The sequence below is a fragment of the Colias eurytheme genome, chromosome 2, assembly GCF_061535395.1.
Source record: "Colias eurytheme isolate Ceu_HAF_F1 chromosome 2, ilColEury1 Martin Lab GWU primary, whole genome shotgun sequence".
Classification (NCBI taxonomy): Eukaryota; Metazoa; Arthropoda; class Insecta; order Lepidoptera; family Pieridae; genus Colias; species Colias eurytheme.
The window spans coordinates 5,820,296-5,840,342 of NC_142981.1; the positions used below are offsets into that span (position 1 = coordinate 5,820,296).

The 20,047-nt window shown below is 32.7% G+C and overlaps 4 protein-coding genes across 4 annotated transcripts; 1 reads left to right on the forward strand and 3 right to left on the reverse strand.

Moving 5' to 3' along the window:
* The first annotated feature begins 3,285 nt into the window (after positions 1-3,285).
* On the forward strand, positions 3,286-4,667 carry RabX6 (RAS oncogene family member RabX6). Its single transcript, XM_090113060.1, has 3 exons — positions 3,286-3,723; positions 3,803-4,047; positions 4,313-4,667. Exons 1-3 carry the CDS (start codon positions 3,544-3,546, stop codon positions 4,509-4,511), a joined length of 624 nt encoding a protein of 207 aa, XP_089969186.1. The 5' UTR covers positions 3,286-3,543; the 3' UTR covers positions 4,512-4,667.
* Positions 4,668-4,878: 211 nt separating this feature from the next.
* Nfs1 (Nfs1 cysteine desulfurase) lies at positions 4,879-10,224 on the reverse strand. Its single transcript, XM_090113049.1, has 8 exons — positions 10,029-10,224; positions 9,878-9,957; positions 9,478-9,732; positions 8,884-9,049; positions 8,517-8,801; positions 7,642-7,815; positions 7,325-7,457; positions 4,879-5,873 (listed from the first exon to the last, which is right to left on the reverse strand). The coding sequence occupies exons 1-8, from the start codon at positions 10,150-10,152 to the stop codon at positions 5,720-5,722; spliced, it is 1,371 nt and encodes a 456-aa protein (XP_089969175.1). The 5' UTR covers positions 10,153-10,224; the 3' UTR covers positions 4,879-5,719.
* A 441-nt stretch (positions 10,225-10,665) lies between these two features.
* Nelf-E (negative elongation factor E) lies at positions 10,666-17,507 on the reverse strand. Its single transcript, XM_090107812.1, has 5 exons — positions 17,451-17,507; positions 11,828-12,121; positions 11,476-11,629; positions 10,996-11,163; positions 10,666-10,886 (listed from the first exon to the last, which is right to left on the reverse strand). The coding sequence occupies exons 2-5, from the start codon at positions 12,093-12,095 to the stop codon at positions 10,682-10,684; spliced, it is 795 nt and encodes a 264-aa protein (XP_089963938.1). The 5' UTR covers positions 12,096-12,121; positions 17,451-17,507; the 3' UTR covers positions 10,666-10,681.
* Positions 13,324-14,784, reverse strand: LOC149910369 (uncharacterized). Its single transcript, XM_090109283.1, has one exon. The coding sequence runs from the start codon at positions 14,782-14,784 to the stop codon at positions 13,324-13,326; it is 1,461 nt and encodes a 486-aa protein (XP_089965409.1).
* Positions 17,508-20,047: the final 2,540 nt, after the last annotated feature.

Here is a 20,047-nt window from a genome sequence, read left to right on the forward strand (position 1 = left end):
GATAATTATTATCGTACAAATACGATAATTTAGTGCCTAAGAGCGTTTTCACATTATCCGATCCGATATCGGATATCGGACGCCGATAGCCGATATCCGATATCGGATACAATTTGCCCTTTCACATTGTCCGATAAAATCGTTCCGATATCATCATGAGTCTTGCCAGAAATTTTTAGAGAAAACTAAACTAAATTGCCAGTTGATAAAAAAAAGGTATAATTAAAAAAAAATCAAATGTTATATCATAGTTGTACATGTACATCAAAAATAACTACGATAAAGAATAACAACTTCAAAAAAGAAAAGTAAAATGTAAAAAAAGATTTGATATCACAAATTACTGCATATTATTTAGAATTTAGATGTGCTATTTACTAAATAGTTTTGATATCGGTCATTTGTATAACATAATATACTTATGTTAACACAATATAAATTAAATAAATTTATATCAATACCTACTACAACCTAGTATAAGTTAATAGTTTTAGTAATACATATTATGTAGTATATGTAAATACCTATTAAATGTATTTTTAGCAAGACGTACCTAGTCATTTAGTCATTTTTTCACTAAGTACATACATTTATAAAAGTTCATGTAGTACCTATGATAAATTTATTAAGTGATACAATCTTTGTTCACATTTTCTTTTCTTTTTCTTATTACACTGTAATATCCTAAAATAATATTGTCACTCTTTCAAATATATTTGTAATATGATTGTTGTAATTTCCTGTAGGTAAAGATACATAAATTATTTTATTGTCATAAGCAATTATTTTAGAATTAAGAGTTTTCAAACTTTGTATTCTTTGTTGTAAATTCAAAATAAAAATAAAATCGGTGTGAAATCTCCTCCTTTTTTTGAAGTCGGTTAAAAACAAAGCACTCAATGACAACAATACAATAAACAGCACAACCAACATCCGAGTAGGAGGAGGAGCGAGGCAGAATGAGATAAAATAAAAATGATAGACACTAATGTTTTCGAAGATCGATATTTGAATTTAAGAACGCAATATATTTTTGTTTACTTCAGTTCAGCCAATTGCCGTATATTTTAATACGGCAAATAAAAATACCTGCCGTATAAATCGTATTTTAAATGCCTATAAATACTTAAATGTGTGTTTTCTTAATAAAAAAAGGTTTCTTTTAATAGAAAGGGTTTTAGGTTAAAAGCAAAGAATTTTTTTAAAGATTGAGCGCCCTATAAGACTGAAAATACACAAACTAGTGCTTTTTTTGCTGTTGGTATACTGCCTTTTCGAAAATTGAGTTGGCAACACTGAACATTATCGTCCGATAGCCACTGGGAATATCGGTGTCGGCTCCGATATCCGATATCGGACCGGACAATGTGAAAGACAGGTACATATTTCATACATTTTACTTCCCTCCGATATCGGATATCGGCTATCGGCTTCCGATATCCGATATCGGATCGGATAATGTGAAAACGCTCTAAGTCTCACTTTTACCGTGGTTTCATAAAACCACACAACATTTTTTATCAAATAATATCCACAGTACAATTTTTTTATAAATGAGTAAAATTATTATATTCCACTATAAAAATTTACGTCCTTTATTTTTAATAGCTACATGTTTCCCAATGCCATTTCTTACATTTTTAGTCTACGACAGATGACGCAAAATGGCGCCCGCCAAAAATGTTGCTCCAATCAAGTTTTAAAAATGATTATGTATCTAGTTAATTACCGATAAAAAGTTATTCCTTTACACTTTGCCGAATAACTTGAATCATTAGTCCAATATCGTAACACACTTGAGGGTATATTTTATGAGTTTCATGTTTTTACTTTTTATGCTTTAATACATGTTTAACACAAACAAGACATGAACGTGACAATCGCGTTATAGCGACTGAGTGCAGTGTGGCCGGTTGGCCTATGTTGAAAGCGAAACTTAAGTAATGTAGGCGGTGTCTCCTCTATAGGTAGTAATAGTATCTCAATGAAAGAAATACATGGTATTATTATGAATCATAATTTATACACCTAGGTATTTAAAAAATACCTAGTCCTACTCTTACTTAATATATTTTGTAAAATATAAATGCGAAAGTTTGTGAGAATTTATGGATGTTAGTTAGTTATTAGTCTTTCAGTCGATATCGCGGATAAAATTAATGGCCTGCGCAAACAAGGGCTTTTCGTCCGCGGACTTTTTTGTCCGATAATTAAAAGTACGCGCGGGAGTTCCCGAAAGAAAAAGAACACGGATGACTAGGCGAAGCAACGCACACGGCGGACTTTAGTCCGCGTTGTAACTTGTAACCTATTCATATTCGCTTTCATAACGTACTTTTCTCCGCAATAAGTGTCCGTGAGTCCGCGGTAAAGCTGCGGCGGAGATTTTATTCGCGGAGCGTACTTTTTTCTCCGCCCGCGCCAGGGACTAAAATCCCTCGTCTGGGCAGGGCATAATTTGTACATAGAGTTATGAAAATATTTTAAAATGGGTAGTATTTAAACGAGTGACTGTAAATTAAAGTTTTAGTTATCAAAAATAATTAATTGGGGCAACAGAATTACTAAGTGAGCGACTGACTGCGAGCGATGAAAAATTAATAGATCAGCAACTAACAAACATTAATTTGCGTTACATAAAATACAAAATGAGCAGCTTCATAATATTTGAGCGACCTAATATTAATTGTTTGAGTGACGAAATTACGACTTGTATTATTTTCATTATTTGGCATATGATTTATTTATACTGAGTGGCATTTTATCTTAATCGAGGTATTTCGAATAGAAAAATCACTTTGAAAAATACTATAATGGACAGAGTATGTACTATCAGTTCAATTTGTTTTTGAAAGTTTTATCAAATAACTATTTGAACAATTTATTCTAGTGTTTTTAGTCGCTCTAGATGAGCGTAATTTAGTCGCTCACTTAGTAATCTATTCGCTCAACTAGTAATTTAGTCGCTCATATAGTAATGTAATCACACAGTTAGAATTCTAATATATCAAACGGATTAATCACAATCCTCCTTTAGTACGCTCAATCTGTATTTTATTATCAACTAATATTCGTTGGTTGTTTAGTTTATTTGTCGATTACTCAAATTCATACCGCTCAAGTTATTAAATCAGTATCTCATAATCAGTCGCTCACTTTATTTTCAGTCGCTCGTTTTATTATTCCCCTTTTAAAATTAATGATTTAGTGAATGATCATTCGTCAATAATCTGTGGTGACAACTGACAAGACGTGACATACTGTGGAGTGTATTGACAAATGACACTCACCCACCAAAAAATCTATTTCTATTGATGTATTGATGTACCTACGATCATTGAAAAGATTATTTTCATAATTATTAATGCAAGATTGTGAAATATTATACCATATTTAAAACAAAAACATCTAAATATTTCATTGAGGAAACTCAAGGAAAAGTTGTAATTAAGTATTTATTACACTAATTGAAATACTACAAATCCGTATCACACCGACTCCGATGTAGTAACTCGAAGAAATAATAAATAGTTTCTCTTAATTATGGCTATAGTGAAAACTCCTGTTCTGAAAGTTATATTATGCGGCGAATATGGAGTAGGGAAAAGCTCTATATTTCGTCGATTTATTAATAACACTTTCCTCCCAAATTCAGACCGAAGATCGACCTTAGGATTAGACCATTTTGAAAAATTATATCAAGTTGGGGACAAGGAAGTCAAGGTTATTTCCTAATTTAATTAGTATAAAGAAATATATCAATACCTAATTTCAATTTTTTATACAATTTCATACCTTATAGTTACAGTTATGGGATACTGGTGGAATGGAAAGAATAGCTTCAGTCACATCCAGCTACTATAAGTTTGCAGAAGCTGCAATTTTAGTATTCTCTTTGGACAACATCTCATCATTTCATGTATTAAGTCAACATTTGTTGGACATTGTAACTTATGCAGAGAATGCCAAAATTTACCTCTGTGGAAACAAATCTGACCTTGAGGGTAGCTCTCCTCAAGTCACTGATGCTGATATTGAAGCTTTTTGGTAAGTTTTTTTTTATAACTTATAGAGAAATAACTAATAAGTATGGTTTATTCTTTATTAACTCAGGCCCCGGAATCACAGACACAATACAAAATCTATTGTGTCGTGGCGCGATCGGGCCGTCCGGGGCTCAATGGGTTAATTAATCATTGAACTATTTAAATTAATTGTAACCTAGTAACACAAACACAAGGTATAAAACCATATTAAAGGATTTCAAATCAATTGTAATTGTAATAATATATATAATTTATTTTTGTTACAGTGAACAGTGTCACAACCTTATTAGTAGCATTTATAAAACATCTTGTAAAACTGGAAAAGGTCTAGAAGAAATGTTCAGTGACATTGCATTGCAGCTTGTGGAGTCAAATCGATCAAGAATTGAATTACAAGCATTAGACCACAACAGTTTTAAAATTTCACAGCCTGAACCTCAAGATGAGCCATCGTGTAGTTGCTGACTGCATTGAGACTATTTGAATCTCTATTGTACCTTTTATAAAGATATTTTGTAGTAAAATTGCTGTGAGAATAGATGTTTACATGCAACACATTTTGTCAACTGCTTTAAAATTTGTCCTTGCTAAGATGAATATTTAACAATGTTATTTTAACATTTATTTTAAGACTATTAAGGTTGTCTATAAAATTACAGTGATTATTAGTATTTTCTTAAAGGTTGTATTTCAGTATTATACTTAGAATCAGGTGCAGATACAAAGCTGTGTATTAAACAATGTGCTTTGTATCTTATTGTATAATACAAAACATATTACATTTTTTCATATAACTTAGTAGGTGTAAATGATAATTGAAAGATTGTACTGCTTTAAAACATTTTATTTTACATAATTTCTACTTATGTAGTTTATTTATTGAATCATAGAATATAACAATACCTCTATACATTTGTTTAAGTAACAAACTAACAAATTTAAAGTTGAACTTAAACAAGTAACATTTAGTAAGAATCCAGTGCTTTAATTTTATAATTTTACACAAGCTGTGATGATGTCATTTATTTAAATTACATGAGAGGTGGAAGGACATGGTAAATGTGTAAACAGGTAATGCTAATTTTATATGGGTATTTATATTTTTGGTTAAATTAGCTTCCATCTATTCCAAAACAATAATTTATAAACACAATAAAACATGAAATATCAATAACAATTCTTATATAATGTCAGATCTAAAAAATACAATCTGAAATCCTATTACCTGTTTGTTATGTTTGAAAGCTGTGTTGCGAAGGGTTTTCTTATTAAATATAATCAATAATGTATCATGACAAAATTGATGTGCTTTGAATATGAATCATTGTATTGTATTTTAGTGTAATTATTTAAATGGCTCTAATTAAATTTGAAATAATATTTGAGAATTTCATTTCAGCAGCCATTATTTTTAGTCACACAATCATACATAGTAATACTCTGTTTGAAACAAAAATTGAATGAATAGAACAAAACATAAAGCATAGTTTGGTAATAAATTCAGTAAAGTTTCCTTTCATCTGATGCAGGAACAAAAATTTACGTTTAATAATATAATACATCAGCATCTAACAAAAATATGAGACCTTATCAAGGTTATAATTTAAAATATCACAAAAGTCATTCATACATGAGTCAGTCGTCTTTATATGCATACAAGAGTTATTGTGTACTTAATGTTGAGACCATTGAATTGTTTTGATGTCAACACCTTCTTGCACCATCTCCCATAAAGGACTCATTTCCCGAAGACGCGCAACATGTCGAATTGTTTTTTCTGCTGTGTAATCTACTTCATCGATTGTTGTAAATCTTCCGAGGCCAAATCTGTAGAAAAATAAATAGTAAGATATAATATTATGTCGGTCTCGTACACTTGACGGTGAAATTTCGTGAAACATGAAAATTCATCTGTAAAATACGTCACTACTACGTATTATTATTTTCACATTCATTTTTTTTTATATTAATAATTATAATAGAAGTAGAAAGTGATAATCTAATCTAATCAGATGTTTTATGTCAAGTTTCAGAAGATGATATTATAGACAATAAAAACAAAGGCAAGAGATCATGGCTTAACAAAATAAGGGACAAATTGCTTGAAAAGCGAGCGAGTAAATGCCTTGTACATATTACATTAATGAAACGCTACAGGCTACTTGATTTAATGTATGCAAAAATATACTAAAACATAGTGTACGTAAATTTTACAGTAAATATGTAAACACTGTTAAAAGTTAAAATTTTCATACATAGCTGAACAGTACAGTTTTTAATGTAATATAGCCTTATCTCTTACGTGCTAGGGTTTGTCATGTTTCTTGGGAGTGAGCGCACGTGTTATTTGTATTGTTTTTATCGTTATTTTAAATATGACATGAAATTTAATTATTATTTGATAATTGACTGATTATTATTAATACTTTTATCCAATTGATTATTATTATTTATTAGAGTAAATAGTTAAGTTCATCAATTGATTTACTTTTAAATTATCATAATTAGATTTGTATATATATTTATCTACAAAGCACCCATTTACAATTCAAGTCTACACTTAAGAGCGTATACGCACTATGCGGGTAGCCGCATTGCGGGTAGCCGTCCGGCTGACCGCAAGCACAATTATGTACGTAATATTCATTTCTATGCGCACTGCGATGCGGCTACCGCAGACCGCACAGTGCGCATTGAAATGAATATTACGTACATAATTGTGCTTGCGGTCAGCCGGACGGCTACCCGCAATGCGGCTACCCGCATAGTGCGTATACGCTCTAAACTAGAATCGTTTTAAATCAAAATAATTTATTTTTGAACATACTGTATAGTGAAATTGCATAAGTGTGAGTACTGTGAACGCGCCAGGTCTTGTTATTCGACCTATAATAAATTTCGTAGCGTATACCGAAAATCTGAGAAAAACTATAAATTCTCGGTCTAGTATTAAAACCAGCTTAAATCAGGTTGTATTCAATTACTTTTTCAGTCATAATTGAATTTAATTTAAGATAAAAATAAATAAGCCACGCCTGATCTTTTTACGCCCGTACTTAGAAGACGTAGTTATCATACAAAACGTTAGAACATCGCTTTGTGTGGAGATATTACATTTTTTGTATAAACGAGAATGTACATGCTATAGATTTTAGACCTTGATTGCTTAGAATGAAGGTGTTGTCACAGATGTTAAACTCTAGTCTTTATTAATTTTTAAGGAAATTTTGCAGCATGATGAATATTTTTTCATACATTTCATTAGAAAAATATCAAACCTGATTGAGCTATGCGCTAAATCTTCATCTGCTCCAATCGCTCTTAATACATATGATGGTTCCAGAGATGCTGATGTGCATGCTGAACCACTTGACAATGCAATGTCTTTTAAAGCCATCAGTAAGGATTCGCCTGAAAAAAATTTATAAATGACACAATGTTAATTTTTAAATATTTTTATGCAATAATTTAATGTTTTCTGAACCTTTTTGATTAATTTTATAAATTTCTAAACATGAAAAAAAGTTTTAAAATTGTACTATGGGCATATATGTCCAAGTATTATTTATCTATATACATTTCTAATAATAACTACCTTCAACATATGCAAATGATAAATTAATACATCCAGGATATGATTGTTCCTCATCACCATTTCTTATCACATGTGTCAACTTTGAGTTTATCTTGTCGAGGAATCTTTTTGCCAGTTGTTCCATCCACGCGTGATCATACGCCATTTCTCGTTGTGAGATTTCACATGCAGCACCTGAATTATTTGTTGTAATATTATGCAATATAACATTTTATAACAAGTGAATTATTTAGAATTTTATGTACTTATTCTAATTATAATAATAAGCATATTTTACTCTTTTATTAACTGACTTATTGAATTTTGATAGATAGAAAAGAAAGAGAAGAATAAGCAATGTCCATTTACTACAGAAAAATTTTCATTTGCCATCTTATGATTTAGCCTAGGCACCTTGTAAATAAATCTACTGGTAACTGTATAAAACATACTGTAAGATACATTCATTTAAATAAATTTGCTTACTGAAATATGTAAAAACAATTTTGTGTGTAGCACAATGTTCACATATAGCAATAGTACCTCTACTGTGTTTGTCTAATATGTTATGTATGAGTGTGTTAATTATAATAACAAACATTTTCAGTTTTGATACTGTAATAACAAATATTGCACAAGACGCTAGTGAAATAACGTTGATTCAATCCACACAATATTTTGGTGTAATAAGTATATACTTAGTACTAGTGGTCCGCCCCGGCTTCGCCCGTGGTACATATTTCGCAATAAAAAGTAGCCTATGTTCTTTCTCAGGGTCTAAAGATTATCTGTGCCAAATTTCATCAAAATCGGTCCAGTAGTTTATGCGTGAAAACCATACATACATACATACAAACCTTTCCTCTTTATAATATTATAAGTATATAAGTATTTACCTAGTCCAACTACAAGTGGGGTTGGTACTGTACCACTCCTCATTCCTCTTTCCTGTCCTCCACCACTTTGGATGGGTTCAACACGAACCCGAGGTCTGCGTCTAATGTACAAAGCGCCTACACCCTTTGGACCATAAATTTTATGGCCAGATATGGACATCAAGTCAATATTCATTTGATTCACATCAAGAGGTATTTTTCCCATTGCTTGTGCTGCGTCAGTGTGAAAGAATATCTTATTTTTCTTACATATTGCTCCTATATCAGCAATAGGCTGTTTAACTCCTGAAAATTTAAATTGATTTAACTTTTGTTCAATGCAACTGCCTTATTAATATTATCATTCACATAAAAATGAAAATCTTACCAATTTCATTATTAACAGTCATGATAGAGACCAAACTCGTTTCTGGAGTAATAGCAGCCTCTAAGTCTTCTAACTTTATAATACCATTTGTGCCAACAGGTAAATATGTAACTTTAAACCCTTCTCCTTCTAATACACGGCATGAATCTAGTACACACTTATGTTCCTGCAATGTAATATCAATGTATTAATAACAAACATTTAAACAACAAAAACAATTATTAATTAAAATATTAAAGTTGTAAGAAAATTATCATAATTTTGTAGGTAACATGGAGAATTATCATTAGTTTCATTTATTAATGTAATAATGATGAAATTCTATAAACACAATAAAATTCTTATTCTTATGCATTCAAATGATTGCATGAATGATGAGTAATAATTTTTCTTAGAAGATTTAATGGGTTTTCTTTTCCTCAAGGTCATGTTATAATTTTTAATTACACTCCTACATCTGAATGACAGAACCAAAATCAAAAACAAGAGTTCCAGAAAATTTTGATTTGAATTATTTTATACAAGAAAATTAGATTTTTAACTTATTCAAAAATCAATTAACAAGTTTAGTAGTGTATTTTATCCATCACTCACGATTTGTGTAGTAACAACATGCTTTTTTCTAGGTGCATAGAATCTTGCTACTCCTTTAATTGAAATATTATTTGATTCTGTTGCTCCAGAAGTAAATATGATTTCTTTAGGATCAGCGCCAATCAAATTTGCAACTTGTTCTCGTGCTTTCTCAACAGCAGCTTCACTCTCCCATCCATAGGCATGGGTTCTTGAATGGGGATTACCATGGTAGCTTACAAGATAAGGCAACATAGCATCCAAAACTCTGGGATCCTATAAATCATAATTCATACTAAATATATATTTGCTGGGAGAAACAAATAATTAAGCATATTATAAACATAATAGAGGTAACAACTAAATAAACGATCCGAAAAGAAAATAAAAAAAAACTGGGAGGTTATTTTATTTAACATACCATTGGTGTTGTAGCTTGTGCGTCGAAATATAATGGTCTTCCGATTTCCTCATGCTTTAGTGAAAACTTATCAGCGTCAACTAAAAATAGAATTAATATTAGATTTGGTAATTATGTTAAATTGCATCACTATATTTTGAGCATTGTTTACCGGAGTTCGATAAGGATCTTGTTCCTTGTAAGATTGTACGAAGCGCTATCTCTTGTTGAGGTCCCCTACTAACTCCAGATTTTGTGAAGCCCGGTACCACACTTTTAATTATTACTCGAAACATTTTTACTATTTTTTAATTTTGAGATGTGTTTTCGAAGTCGCATCTATCTTCTACATACCGACTGTCATGTGCTCAAATGACAATGACAAATATTTATAATCATAGTGACATTATGACAAAGTAGATTGCCATTATATAAATATAAAATAAGTATTATATTACGAACACATTACGAAATACGTGCGTAAATTAATCGTAAAATTTGAACCTCAGTTAAAAGCTGTTTTCATGTATGAATATTGTGGTTATCTATTTCGTTTTAATCCCATAACGTACCTACGCGTACAGTATCAATAAAAGTGTGTACAAGCACAATGTACACGTAGAATGACATAGATATGAATTGGCAGAGCCCAGAAGGTCATAATTATTTCGGCTACTTGGTATCCTGGTCATACGAAATATCCACGAAGTCTGATCTGAAATAGTTTCTATAACCTACAACACAAATAAAATTTCAAGTACAGCTAAATGCTCAATAATACACTCAAATGCGAAAATTAAACTACAACAATAATTGATTACATATTTATTCGAATATATCATCATAAGTTACAAGAGATCTCTTAAAATCCTTTGGAGGAGGTTGATTACGAGGTGATGATGATGGAGTCCATGAGCCTTTGGGTTGCGGTGGCTTCTTAGCAAATGTAATGCGCCAGCCCTCCTCACAGCCATCCAAAGTGCATTGTCCTTGGGTTGCTATTTCTGGAGTGTCAAACGTCACAAATACCCTGTAAAAACAAAAATAATTATTATCACAAGACATTCTTATTGTATGCACATGAATGTACATAAATTAATTGAGATAAAATAAAATATTCTTTATATAAATGTACATACTTTTCATCATCTGGTTCTTGTATAAATGTGAACGGTTCAAATGATGCCAGTCTGCGTCTCAATACTTCTTCAGTAATGCCTGTGCCAGCAATTTGTAAAGTACTGCTTTTATTTCCAGTAGGAGGAGGAGCTTCAGCTCCCACAATGGCATGTGGGCTTTTTTCTTCCCTGAAAATTTTTAGGAAAAATGTATTATTATTTATATATATGTATATGTATATTATTATAGTTTTTTTATAATAGAGTTTATTAACACTAGACCTTAACACACTTTACCCAAACTGTAAAGCAAATTACTTGACTACTTAATCCATGAAATAAATAGATAACAACAACCATAATTATTAATCCAAAGATTTTCATAACCTTATCTGCATTAATGCAAAATTACACTATTACTTTAATGCAAAAACTTATCACTTTTAATAGTTAAAAAAGTTCCTGAATTAAATAAAAAATCAGTTAATTAACTATGCATACTTCTCTCGAGCAGTGACAAATGAATCATATAAGTATTTGACCCGTGGAGCAGGCTTTTCTTCAGGTGGTGGAGGTTCCTGTGAAGCACTAAATGGCTGGTATGATGCTACACCACCAGTTACTCCTGTTGAGCCACTTAGCTTTCGTTCTCTTCCTAAAGTTTAATCATACAATAATGAGAAAATTCCACAACTTTACAAACATATTTCAGGCAGTAAGGAGAATTGAAATGATTTATCACAATGTGATAAATGACAATTGACATCATATTATGACACTTGTTCTATCAAAAATAAGAAAGTATGTCTTACAAACAAATATGTACACACATCCACAACGGTCAAAAATTTACCTGCTCGGGGTCTCTTAAAGGTGACATTTTGCGGTTGCGGTGGTGGACTCTTGATCGCGGGAATTGCACCGCTTTTAATAAGTTTCCGAGCAATTTCCCGAGCGTCCCTAGCTTCAGTGGGTCGTTTAGGTAGGATTGGTTTTTCTGGCTCTTGCTTCGGAGCTTTCAAGGCTTGGAGAGCTTTTTTCTTTTTTTTTAGTTTTTGATATTTTGCTTGTAGCATTAACTCTTCTTCAGTTAGATTGGAAGGGAAATGGAGGTACACCATGTTATTCGAAATGTTCGTAATTGCGGCTAAAATGTATGCACAAAGTTGTGAATTATATTATTGTGTATTATCACTATTATATTAAATGACGACCTAAAACTACCCGTGTTATTATATTGCTTTTTCTGTAATTTTATGTATAATATTTATTTTATTTAAAAAATATTTCACAATGCCAGCTGTCACTGTCAAGTGTCAATTTTTTTTTTTTTTTCTGTTATGGCAAGAAGCTAAAACTATTTGCCAGTGTCAAGTAAAAGGTAGGGAATCCATACACGGGAAAATAGGATAGTACGATATTTTTCAAGGTGATCAGAAGAGGCCAAAATTAATACAAGGTACATTATAAAATTACATATTATTTACATAAACTAAATAGATTAAATAGAAACTAAAAAACTGTATTACAATTTGACGTTATTCTTAAATATAAAAGTAGATATATTATTATAATATTTTTACATAAATAGATATGACATACGAGTAGGAAGAGGAACATTTGAAGAAATTAATGAATTATAAAAGGAAGAATGATCGTATAAAGAGCAAGAGAAAAATATGTGGTCTGTATTTCCCTCATCCTCTCAAACTTCACTATTTAATACGCCTATTCTGGCTAAATGACTAGGAATACACATATGACCTATTCTCATGCGACTTATTGTAGATATAACTAATTTATTTGCTTCAACACCAACAAACCAAGGTTTTATGGGGATTACCGGTTGAATTCTATAGTAATTCCTTCCCTTATGCTGTATCTGTCCACCGTAGACCGTATTCCACGCTTCAAAGAGAAATCGTTTCGGTAATGTTAAGAGATCATGAGAGTAGTTAATGTATGGATACATATTACATATCTCTACACTGCACTGCATCCTTGGCCAAGCTATCAGCCCTATCATTTCCGTGGATATATAAATTGAAATGATTGAAATATTTTTAAAAATAATGCCAACACTATTTACATATTTATTATTGTGCGCTGGTAATATTAGACGTTTAAATTGTATTGACTATTGACTTTTTAATAAGTATGGCAGCACCACCATACCCTTCAATTCTGTCATCACGAATACAAAATACAAATTTGAAATTACAATATTATGATTGATGATTACAATCTTATCCTGGAATTCGAAAGAAGAGATTTGGTTTTAACCAAGTCTCATTTAGAGCAATTAAAAAAGGATTGTGCTTATTTATTATGTGAATTAGATCTGACTTTTTAGGTATCACGCTTCTGCAGTTCCACTGTATTATTTTGGAATCCATGATTACTAAATAAACTATCAATTACTTTATGTAAAGTGGCAACGTTGGACGGTTTCAGGGTGTTATTTTTCAATAGAGTGTTGATAAGTAAAGTAATTATATCCATTATCTGGGAAGTTTCAGATTCATTAGGGGCTACTTGATAACCGCAGCCCTTTTCAGGCGTAGGAATCTGAGCTTCCCTAATAATAGCATTATGAGCATTTTTATCAAAACCCTTATTAGTCTTAGGAGGCAATTTTGGTTTTAAAAAATAAGTCTTTTTGTAGGATGAATTTGAACTATTTACATTCAATCTATTTGTGGTTGAATAAGCAGATGAAGACATTAATACATCCCCATAAGACTTTGATACATTTGGGTAAAGTTTACTTGCTTCCCCGTAAGATATATTTTTTTCAGACATACTTATTTTAATATCCTTTTGGCGTTTAAATTCTGGACAGGTTTTATTAGTTGCGAAATGGAAGCCTGAACATAACAAACATGATGCACAATCTTCTTCGACTGTACAAGTGTCGCCAGAATGATCTTGACCACACTTATAACATCTGGGTTTGGAACGACATATATTTTTAGTATGACCATATCTACAGCATTGAAAACATTGGATGGTAGGGAAAATGTAAAGATTAACTGGCAGAGAGTTATAACAGGCATACACGCGTTCAGGAAGAACTTGACCGTCAAATGTAAGAACAACAGATTGTGTTGGTCTCCAAGATATGGAACCATCAATACTAACCTTATAATTGATCCTTCTAACTTTTATAATTTTTCCACAGCCAGCTGGAGTTGAAATATTTTCTATTATTTCCTCTTGGGACCATTCAGAAGGTATTCCTTTAACAATACCAATGCGACTTATGTTAAATGTTGGTATTTTTGCACTTAGCTTATTTAATTCTAAATTTTTATTTTTAATAAAATCATTAGCATCCTTTGGCGTTGAAAATGCTACAATACAACGATTTCTCCCTATTTTTTTAACACTACCAGATACTATATTTTTAATATTGTTATTTTTTAAAAATCTACCAAAAGTAATGGGATGCAATGTTGTTCCATCGTCAGGTGTTGACTCTGTACGCTGAACATGAACAATATAAGGGAAGGAGTCAGTAGATAGGTATTCTGAACGTAAATTTGGTAAAGCCGATTGTTCATTCATATTATTATTATCATTCTTAAAGGATTCATTAAAAGTAACATCAGAATTGGACTTTTTATTAGGCTCAGTGCTATCACTGTCCTGTTTCCTTAGCCTGCGTTTTTTAGGAGTGCTTTCCACCCAACTATTTTTTAATGCAAAATCGTTTTCACATTCTATACTTGGAACCGTAATATAACTAGCTACTTCAGGACCAAGTTGGAAACTTGGTCCTGAAGCTATAGGGTCGGGAGGATCGTTCATCGATCAGCCCGCCAAAATTTAAGTGCAAAAATTTTTTACATACTATAAATCAGAATAAAATAGACTTACCAATAAAAAACTACTAACTACACTAATTTACAAGTTTATATATAGGAAACAAAAGATATATACAAAGCCAAACTCAATTGAACATTAATTTAAATTTTTTTTCAAATTAAATTTCAAAAATTACACCCGGCTCGTTCGAAGATTCCCGCGCTTTTTTTCAAGTGTCAATTGTCATTGAAAAATCGATTTAAAAATTTTGTAATGTCAACGTCAAGTTGTCTTTTTAAAAATATAGATTAGAAAAATTAGGCAAAGAATCGAATCTATTCAGCCTCATTTGAGATTTTTTCCTTATTCTATAAAAAAAAATCATAGTATTATATTACTTTAAAATTATATTATTTTTATTTTACATTTTTTTCAATATAAATATACAATGTGAACTTCTTTCGCAATTAAATACTAACCTTATATTATTATATACATATTTTTTTTAAATGGTTTTTGTAAAAAAAAAAAACAGCTTCTAGGATGGTTTCTAGAAACAGAAATCTGATAACTAAAGCCTAGATGAAGATTTATTACGTTTTAACATAGATAATAGGGATTTAAAGTATTTGAAAGACTTTTGAGTCCACTTTTAAGCTTGGTAAGTCTGGTCTCACTTACGTTATATAGTTACGGTCTACAGTCTACTGCGTAGTTTTCATGAATAGATTAATTAGATTTTTATAGTTATAATCCCCGTTTTCCAATTACAGCCCTAGAGAGCATTATGCGGCATAATGCTTAACGTTGAATGTTCCAACTACAGCAACGCTTCGCACAATCGAGCACTAGAAAAAGTAATGTGCGTGAATTGATGCGTGCAATCGATTTATCGTTAGTAATTATTAAGAGCGCATATTCTATTTAACGCAAGTCAAAAACTCCGCGATCTATTACGATAGATCGCGGCTTGCGCTATCCTTTTACTATGAACAGCATAGGTCCACAGGAGAGCGCCGAGCAACATGTCCTCTCTCTGGAAAGGCTCGCTGCCGACCAAAGAATATACTACTCACCTTCGGCGAGGCTGCCGACTGATTTTAATCGGGTCACGCGCAGACCGCAGTGTTTTATAGTACTTTAAAAAAAATGTAGAAAAATAATAGAGGTACCTTAGTTGATTTTTTAAATTTTATCTTATAAGTAAGACATTCTTTTATTGCAATATGTATAAATTATATTCAATAAAGTCAAATATCTTGGTGAAAATAATCATTTTGTCGACTATAATTTCTAAAAAAATTCACATTGTTCGGATTTTAATTTCGTAAGTTAAGAGTCCAAAATAAAAAAATCTTTTAACTAACTATTTTAATAAGGATCTTTGCAGTTAGTTAAAAATAATTGTGTGTTAGATCTGTCAACAATTTCAGATAAGTTCAGATATTTTTAGCTTCGAAATTGACACTAAAAGTGAAATCAAGTAATCATCGGCTCAGTTATCTTGATGGTATTCAGAAATACTGTATTAATTGAAAAAAACTCTTAACTAATTACTACATAGACAATAAAATTTCCTAAAATTATTAGTAATTCATATGTTTGTAAGATAAGTGGTTGATGGACAATCTGGTTTGAAAAATCACATATTTGAGCCAAACAGCGCACGGACCGCGTACACGGCCTTAATTGTTGGAAAAAAATTTAAAGCTTTCGTTTCATTGTAGCTTTTTCGAAATAATCAAAGTTAATTCAAATTGTGTTAAAAAAATAAATTTAAGTATGGATGAAGGTACAAACATTGAAAAAAAATGTTAATGAAAAAATCAAAATCCAAATTACTTAAAATAACCGTAAATATTTTTCAACCAATTATTATTATATATATATATTATGAGGTTATTGCTAACTATATGAATATTTTCTTTTCACACTGAACTTTTTCACGTTCCAATTAAGCATCAGCATAATTCGGCATTGTGCGGCACTGAGTCGCATTATGCTCTGTAATTGGAAAACGGGGAGTATTATTATGTAGTATATATGGAAAAAATATAACATTAGATTTCAACTTTGTTGAAATTAACAGAACTTTCGACAGGGTGAACTTATAGGGGTGCACCGATTTTGATGATTCTTGTTTTTAAACCAGTACCTACTCATTTTGAAGGCGGTTTAGTTTTTTTGGTTACAAACAAAAATATATAATTATAAATTATAATTAATACACAATATTAAAATAATATAAATACAATACATTAAGGCGTGAATCGGGTAGAATGACCTTTTAATACCGAAAATTAACTCTAGTTATAACCGTTTTTCTTCTTAGATTCTTAATGTACAATGTACATATTATCTAAAAAAAAATGTATATTAAAGTTTCGAATATGATAAAGGGCATGGTTGTTTTAATTTGTTTATTTTACAATCAGGTTTTTTGGAAAAAAATCATGAACTGAGGTAGATTTTTGGCCTTTAAACCAAAACACGAAGTAACTATTCTCTAATCTGTGCCAAAACGCTAAGTCAATATAACGTCAATATAACGTCAATAATTATTGTAGTATTTAAACAGTGTGTTTATGAAATTGAAACACATGGCATGGTTGTTTTAAATTTTGATTCCATACCCAAATATCATTTTAAAATATAATTTTTATACGTACTTTTACTACGGTAGATTCGCGCCGGTCCCCCGATCCCGCCTTGTAAATCGTTGTCAAGGTCGCTAGCCCCTGCCCCCTATTAACGCCTTAATGTTAATATTTTTTTTGTTTTCATTGCTAAAATATAATATAACTAACTCATTCCAGCTTCGCACAGGTTCAAGGGATTGTAATAATTAGGTTTATAATTCAATATTTTTCTTACAAGTCGTGTTAGTTTATTGCAAAAAAAGTTTATTAGGTTTGCACTATAAAAGCACCAACCCCTGATAGCAAATAAAATAGGATAAATTTACTTAATTACCTATTCAGTTGGTTTTCTTTAAAACTATAAACTTATCAGAACAGTCACAATGCGTCATTAATACTCATTATTGAGGAGATTTATCTAAGTAATGTGAAGAAATAGGTAGATATTTATTATCTACTTAACGACTAATGGTGATAACAATCGATGTGCGGGCGTTGAAGTATTTACTTAGAATAATATATAATTAACCCTAATATAGAAAAGTAGAACTTGCGACACGAGTTCCGTACAAATAAGCATTAATAAACTTATAGGGGAGACCGGAGATGAAAGTCACATTTTTTACTTTTTTTATGTAACTTCCAAAATACGTTGTTTAGGAATGATATTTGTATACCAAAAGATTTTTTTTTTTTTTTTTTTATAGCATTGGAAGGCAAACGAGCAGACGCAATGGCCGATGTTGATGGCAAGGTGCGTCGCCCATAGACGTCCATAACATACGTTATGAGTGTTGCCTACCATAGAGGGGAATGGGATGGGATAAAAACGGTCTTAAGGAGAAAGGTGGAGCTAACCGTGAATTAGGTAGCGGTGTGCTTTTGGCCTTTAAGAAACACATATGCTTTTTTCTTGAAATAACTCAAGTTGTAGTTCCTCGGAAAGACAGTCGATGGCAGATTATTCCAGATCTTACATGTCCGTGGAAGAAAGCTACGGTTGAAACGCACCGTTGTGCTGCGCCAACCATCCAGGTGGTGAGGATGGTATAGGCTTTTGTGGCGGGCTGTGCGATGATGGAATTGAGCTGCTGGAATAAGCTCAAACAGCTCTTCAGAACACTCCCCGTGATACAATCGGTAAAATATGGAAAGACACCCTAAGTCCCTTCTTAACGATAGAGGGTCAAGCTTTACGGTCAATCTGTGGTCGTTGATGATTCGAGCCGCTCGACGTTGGATGCGGTCAAGTGGAAGAAGTTGGTAGTTCGGGGCTCCAGCCCATAGATGAGAGCAATACTCCAAGTGGGGTCGCACCTGTGCTTTATATAGCAGCAGAAGGTGATTTGGCTCGAAGTATTGCCTCGATCTATTGAGCACACCCAACTTTTTAGAAGCCAGTTTAGCTTTTTCTTCCAAATGACCGCGAAATTGGACGTCTCTCGAAATATCAACGCCAAGGATTCCGATGTAGGGTGAAATGCTTAGGGTAGTGCCCTGAAAGCGGGGTGCATTGCCAAAGGAAGACTTTTTTGCCGAGAACACGCAGACCTGTGTCTTCTTGGGGTTGAATTCCACGAGGTTTAGTCTACCCCATTCTGAGACTTGTTCCGAGGAGGTCTCAATGGAAGAGACAAGGCTCGTTCGACACTCATCTATAGTCTCCTTAGAGGATTTTGCATGGCCGGAATAACTGGCATCTCCAGTGCTGTCATCCGCATAGCAATGTATGTTGCTGGTTTGCAACATATCATTGATATGCAGGAGGAACAGCGTTGGAGATAGCACGCAGCCTTGGGGCACACCAGCATTTATCGGCAGAAGTGCGGAGCATGAACCGTCGACAGCGACCTTGATGCTCCTGCCATTGAGAAAGCTAGCGACCCAATCGCACAATCCCCCAGGTAGTCCGTAAGATGGAAGTTTGGAGATAAGTGCCTTGTGCCAAACCCGATCGAAGGCCTTGGCGATGTCCAAACTTATAGCCAACGCTTCCCCCTTACTCTCAACTGCTTCCGCCCATTTGTGGGTTAAATAGATGAGAAGGTCTCCAGCAGAACGACCGTGACGAAAGCCATACTGGCGATCGTTTAGTAGCTGGTTTTCTTCTAAGTAACCCAGGAGCTGGCAGTTAATAATGCTTTCCATTATTTTGGAGAGTATGGAGGTTATGGCGATAGGTCTATAGTTTACTGGATCAGTGCTATCGCCTTTTTTTGGGATCGGGTGCACCAAGGCAGTCTTCCACGAATTCGGAAAGATACGCGTTGAGTATGAGAGCCGAAACAGGCGCGTCAGAATCGGTGTAAGTTCGGGAGCGCACGTTTTCAGTACAGATGGTGAAATGCCATCAAGCCCACTCGATTTAGAAGTGTCCAAAGAGAGGAGCGCTTTTCGTACAGCTCTTTGCGTGAACCGGATTTCCGGCATCGAGAAATTGCACTTTGGGATGGAAGGCGGTGAGGCGTCTTTGTCGTCCAAGTTAGAATTCGCTGCAAAGATAGAGCCCAAGAGGTCAGCCTTGTCTTTAGCAGAGTGAGCCAAAGTGTCATCTTCTCTGCGCAAAGGTGGATATGAGGATCGACTAAAGTTGTTTTGAATAGCTTTAGCAAGCGACCAAAAAGCCC